This window comes from Sinocyclocheilus rhinocerous, unplaced genomic scaffold, assembly GCF_001515625.1.
Source record: "Sinocyclocheilus rhinocerous isolate Xijiao unplaced genomic scaffold, SAMN03320098_v1.1 scaffold1283, whole genome shotgun sequence".
Taxonomy (NCBI): Eukaryota; Metazoa; Chordata; class Actinopteri; order Cypriniformes; family Cyprinidae; genus Sinocyclocheilus; species Sinocyclocheilus rhinocerous.
The window spans coordinates 321324-327845 of NW_015642522.1; the positions used below are offsets into that span (position 1 = coordinate 321324).

The 6522-nt window shown below is 35.6% G+C and overlaps 1 protein-coding gene across 1 annotated transcript in view; it reads right to left on the reverse strand.

The window, feature by feature from the left end:
* Positions 1 to 6522, reverse strand: part of arhgef18b (rho/rac guanine nucleotide exchange factor (GEF) 18b) — a 74811-nt gene that overhangs the window by 12760 nt on the left and 55529 nt on the right. The window contains exons 29-30 of the mRNA XM_016572947.1: positions 5072 to 5396; positions 4871 to 4984 (exon numbers count right to left, since the gene is read on the reverse strand). Coding sequence (XP_016428433.1) covers positions 4871 to 4984; positions 5072 to 5396 — 439 coding nt within the window. The remainder of the gene's footprint in view (positions 1 to 4870; positions 4985 to 5071; positions 5397 to 6522) is intronic.

The window sequence follows — 6522 nt, forward strand, 5'->3', positions numbered from 1 at the left end:
CATAAATAAAAAACTGCGACAAAAATTTAATAATACTTTTTGAAATACTTTTTGTAGATCCATATGCACTTTATTAAGTAAACCTGTTGCCGCCACAGATTAAAAAAAAAAAAAACTAAAAAGGCATTTGCAACTTTTTAACACAATTCAGACTTTTTCCCCTCACAATTCTGAGTTTATATCTAACAATACTCACTTTATCACAATTCTGAGTTTATATCTCACAATTCAGACTTTTAAAAAAATAAATTGCGACTTTTTATCACAATTCGTTTTTCTCGCAATTACGAGTTTATCTCTCAAAATTCCGATTTCTCAGAATTTATATGCGATTTATCATCTCTCAATTCTGACTTCTTTTCTCAGTATTGCTTTCATTCTTTGAGTTTATGCAATTCTGAGAAAAAAAGTCAGAATTGAGAGATGATAAATCGCATATAAATTCTGAGAAATCGGAATTTTGAGAGATAAACTCGTAATTGCGAGAAAAACGAATTGTGATAAAATGTCGCAATTTATTTTTTATTCTATGGTGAAATAAATAAAACTGAATTATGAGATGTAAACTCAAATTTAAGAGATCAGAACTGCAAGATATGAACTCAGAATTACGAGAAAGTCAGAATTCTAAGTTTATAGCTCACATTTTTTGTTTTATTCTCAGAATTGCAAAATATAAACTCAGAATTGTGTGATATAGATTTAAAATTGCTAGAAAAACAGTCATGACCTATCTATTTTTTTTTTGTGGCGGAAATGGTCTTCCATACTTGAATCCAACATCATCTTGCACAAGCATTTCCTGCATGCTACAGCAAATATGGTGCAAGCTAAAATGTTGAATTAGGGAACAGAAGACTCCTATTAATCAGTTAAAGCTTTGCGAGTTAGCAGCTTGAATCAGATTTCCTCACTGAATAAGCGAGTCACTTTTCTGTTACATTTGATTCAAAAAGAGGCGGGAACAGCATACAACAACTGTCATGTGGTAAGTTAGTGTGACAAAAAAAGAAAAAAAAATATAAAAAGTATGTGACCTAAAGACAAACATATTTTTGTTGCATAATGGTATTCTAAAAAAAACGTTCACATGCTCAGTCTATAATCACCATACCGTAGCTAAGTGATCAAGACTGATAAATATGGCACAACAAGTACAGTGATATAATCAAATTAACCAATCTATACTAAACAATATATTAGCATGTTACATTACACATAATCCCTACTAATTTTGTTGTCTGGAGCAGTTATTTAGCGTGACTAATTCTTCAAATTGCCAGTGAAATTCTGGCTACTTTCACAGCTAAGACAACTAGCCAGCAGCATGGGTTTGTTTTCTTTTGCGGACAGAGGTCTTTGCAGAAAATAACTACAATTAAAAACGTGACGTGACTACAGACACTTGTGAACCAGACAGGGGTTGTCTCGTAGCACTGCGTTTAAAATGAGCCAAGCACAGGACACAGACGGAAGACAGAAAACCATTTCCAAAGACAAAAGCAAAAGACATCATCTGGTAAAGAATTACGGGACACGCGGCTGTCAGATCCGGATTGGATAAAAGGAAAACCACAACACCTGAAAATAGCCGTGTTCCGCCACAGCACTACAATTAGCATGGCCTGAGAGACGGACACCAGGTCCTGTTAAGTTGTGCTCCGTCTGTTTTCCTGTGAGAAACGGGCCAGAATCAACACGAGCAGAGAGGGAGATGGAAATAAAATCATATTGTCCGAAGATAGCGCGCAGCAGAGAACTTAGAATAACATAAGCACTGATCACTACAGTGTTTTACATGCTTTTCAGTTTCCTCTGTGGTCAACTTCAATTGCAAGGTATAGGCTCTGTTCGTAAACGGAATAGTAGCGTACTACGCAGTATATACTACTGTATTCCGCCTTATTTTGCACCTTGTATGTGCGAGACTTCCGGTTTCATTCGCTTCCAGCCATTAATAACGATAAAAAAATTGCTCGTTATACTGCTTGATATTTCAAACTGATATTTCTTATCATAGTATTTTAATAAATTGTCTTAATTACAAACACTGGTTTGTAGCGCAAATATTTTCACAGTTTACAGCACTGCAGTTTTCTAATGAATCAGAAGTCTCGCACATTTGAAGAAAAAAAAGCTTACATCTGCATTGAATAATAAGGTGGATATTGGGTACTATATAAAAAAAGATACTTAGTGCTTTTTCTGGAAGGTGCAACGATAAAAATTGCATTGTTGTGAGAAATGAAAAAACACAGATAAGTCACATCAATTTAGAAGTCATTTTATTACAATAAGAAATAATGTCAAATACCTTAAAATGAAATGTTGAAACATTCTAAACACTACAAACGTGATTAGTTCCCCTCACTCCACAAAAAAATCCTTTAAACGTAACTATTCAGACAGATATACAGTATTCAGACAGTTCAGTATGAAACAAACGTAATTTATTAGTCCATTCATTTCAGACGATAAAAAATGCGACTCATATTCTGGAAAATATGGTTAAAACTGTACATTATGCATTTGTAAACATTTTAAAAAGCATTATTCCACATTTTTGTCACATGACCTTGTTATATTATGTTTAATCAACTGAGTGGCCTCCAAGTTATTTCGCACATGAAACTGTTAGTTTCCATTTTTAATTTTGCGTAAAAATATTGTAGGATTTTGCAAATAAGGAGTCAAAAAATACGTTCGACATTGCACTTGATTACTTACGGTTCATTCGTCGCACAGGAAACGGAAGGTCAGGTTGGGCACATTGCATTGTGGGATACAGTATTCTATGAAGTGTGCTCTTCAAAAGTTTTTTTTCCCATACACCGATACAATGAGATTTGAATAAGAGTAAAGACTCAGAGTCAGATTTTTCCCCACATATTTTATTAATATAATGTCTCTAAAGGCAGCAGTTTTAAGTGTTCACAAGTTTTTCTATTTTTCTTCGGTAGAGTGAGTACAATGCTGTGGTAGAAAAAAAACTGGCCTTGCGTGCTAAAAACTTAAGACACAAAACATCAGAAATATTAACACTTGAGGTCCCCCTTAAAGTTCGCTGGTATTGAAAAGTGGCTAGTGTAACTGGATATTAGATCATCAACATCATGTGACGTTTATTTACACATCATTGAGAGTCAAAACCGATCTGCTACAGTGTGAAAATATCCCTTCACTTGCACCACGGAAAAGCGTTGGACCTAGAAACTCAAATGTAGGATGAATATCAAATCAAGCCGTTTTTATAAACATAACATCAAAAATACTTCAAGTGGAATAGGTGAATCCAAAGGTTATCCAAAAGCAATGCATTATGGGTTGTTTTTGAACTGAAAAACACTCAATGACAGATTAATTTTTCAAAAAAAGTGCTTACAAAATGAAACAAACAAATTATACCCAAATGATCCATCTGTAATTTCAGTGGCCATAAGACATCCTTGCATAATATCTACATCTCGTCTATGTTAAAAGGAAACTATGTACAACATATACATATAAGTCACATGGTCGCAGGAAACGGACATCAGAGATACGTTATATTCACAGCTCATGGGTTAGATTTAGAAACGGAGTGGTTTAAATCCTAGTCTTTGGTGGCATTACTCTGAAATCCAAAGTATTACATCACACACGCTGTTTGTGTGTTCAGCTTGAGAACAGAGGAAATGCTTGACAACTTTAGCGACTTAATTTAGACATGGAATGAAATGAACGTGAGTCATAAGAATGGAGGAAATGCAAAAATGTGAAATGTGTTTACAGGAAACAAGATTAAAACAAAGCTTTTCTTCTTGAATGTGGAAATAACTAGGATGGGTAAGGAAACTAAGTTAGGTTTGTTAAAAACAAACAAAAAATAAAAACTGTGTATACATCTACCACAATATTTAAATATATTTGGCACTAATCTTAAATGGAACTGTGTACATTAATGTCATTTTTTTTTTCTCTAAAAAAAGACAGTAATAGCTACTTTCCTCCTAAAAGTTCTCAATATCGTAATGCAATAAAACAAAACAAACAAACCTAATTCTCATTACTGTAATACAGTAACAAATTGTTTATCACTAGCAGGGTGGACTATTGTAATGGTCTCCTCACCGGCCTTCCCAAGAAGACCATTAGACAGCTGCAGCTCATCCAGAACGCTGCTGCCAGAATTCTGACTAGAACCAGAAAATCTGAGCATATTACACCAGTCCTCAGGTCCTTACACTGGCTTCCAGTTATATTTAGGATTGATTTTAAAGTACTTTTACTCGTTTATAAATCACTCAATGGCCTAGGACCTAAATACATAGCAGATATGCTCACTGAATATAAACCTAACAGACCACTCAGATCATTAGGATCAAGTCAGTTAGAAATACCAAGGGTTCACACAAAACAAGGGGAATCTGCTTTTAGTTATTATGCCGCCCACAGTTGGAATCAGCTTCCAGAAGAGATCAGATGTACTAAAACATTAGTCACATTTAAATGCAGACTCAAAACTCATCTGTTTAGCTGTGCATTCATTGAATGAGCACTGTGCGATGTCCGAACTGATTGCACTATATTCTATGTATAATCGTTTTCTTAAATTCATTTTAAACTTCTTAAATCAATTGTTTTAATCATTTTCAATGTTTTTAAATTCCTTGTTTTATTGTTGTGATTATTTTTTTTCTTTTCTTTTATGTAAAGCACTTTGAATTACCATTGTGTATGAAATGTGCTATACAAATAAACTTGCCTTGCCTTGCCTTGCCTAGACACAGCTATTTTTTTTTCTTCATTTTATCAAAAATAAATTAAAAACACAAACACCAACACTAAAGCAAAAACACTACCATTTTAAACAATTGAAATATTGTCTTACCTGAGTGCGAATGTTGAGGTTGGTGGGGGCTGATGGGCCGGCGTGCTTTGTGACCTCCGTCCGAATCCCTCGATGACAGCTTGATGGGCAGCATCTGCTTCATGTCAACAGAAGCTACGAAAAAGCGAAGATGGATTTAGGAATCGGCAAATTCGCTCCCAAGGAACGTCTTTTGTTGGTCGCAAACGGACCAGTACTAACCCCAACTGTCGGTGCGGTGCGAACTCTTGCCCTTCCCGCTCTTCTCCTTGCCTTTGCTGAGGGCGGCGAGTTTGGTCGGTATCTGCTGCTGGACGCTGCCCTGCTTGTGCAGCTGGTTTGTGGTGCTGATGAGATGGATGGGAACCTCTGTCTTGGCCGGTAGGGTGCTGCAGGAGCTCTCGCGGCGCGAATGGACTTCGGGACGCTCCGGGTAGTCGGCGGGGGATGCGGAGAGAGAGGCCCGCAGGTGCGACTTTTGAGGAAGTGTCTGGTCCCCAGCTCCGCTGAGCAGCAGCTCACCATTGAAGCTGGAGGAACTGGAAAGCTAAAACACAAAGCGAAATGCAAATGTTAGCACCACATGTGGTGAATGTCTCCATCCAATCATTAATGAAACACTACCAGGACTGACGTATGTGGTGGATGGATTTACGAAATGGATTTACGAACAACTGAGTTGAACGCAACGATATACACAGCAGATTTATGAAAAACTGAAATAAATGCAACAATTCATGCAAGAATGGATTTACGAACAACTGACTGCCATCATTTGCAAAAACGTTTTTTACAAACATTTAACTTGAACGCAATAATATACTGTACACAATGACAGATTTATGAACAACTGAATTAAATTCAACAGTTTACGCAAGAACTGATTTGCGAACGTGAAACATGACAATATACAGAATAATAGATTTACGAAAAACTGAATAAATGCAACACTTTACACATTAATGGCTTTACAAACAAAGAAATTGAATGTAACTTACGCAAGACTGGATTAACAAACGACTAAGTTGAACATGACGATATACACAATAATACATTTATGAAAAACTGAATTTAATGCAACAACTTCAGTAAAAATGGATTTGACAATTTGACTAAATGTCGTAACTTGCGCAAGAATGGATTTACGAACAGTTGAGTTGAACATGGAAAATATACACAACAGATTCACGAAAAACTGAATTGAATGCAACAGCAATTTACCTAGTAATAGCTTTACAAATGTTGAACCAAATGCAACAATTTATATGAGAGTGGACTACAACAGAATCAAATACGACAAATTATAAAAGAACGGATTTCTGAACCATTTATATTTTTTGAATTTATGCAAGAATGCCTTTATTTACACTGAAATTTGTTCTGTCAGTGAGACAGATCTAAATCGTACAGGAAACCATTTTCACGTAATTTGTTGCACATACCTCAATGTAGTGCTGGGCGGTATGACCAAAAATTTATATCACGATATTTTTCAAAACTATACCGGTTTCACGGTACATGACGTTATTTTTTTTTTCCATGTATGACCAGGTGTTAACCATATTTTCTACTGATTGAGAGAGGAAATACTGCAGTATATTGACTTAGAATGCCCTATTTTACTGTCATGATGAGTGAATATTGTCAAAAAATACCACACTAAAGAGTGACTA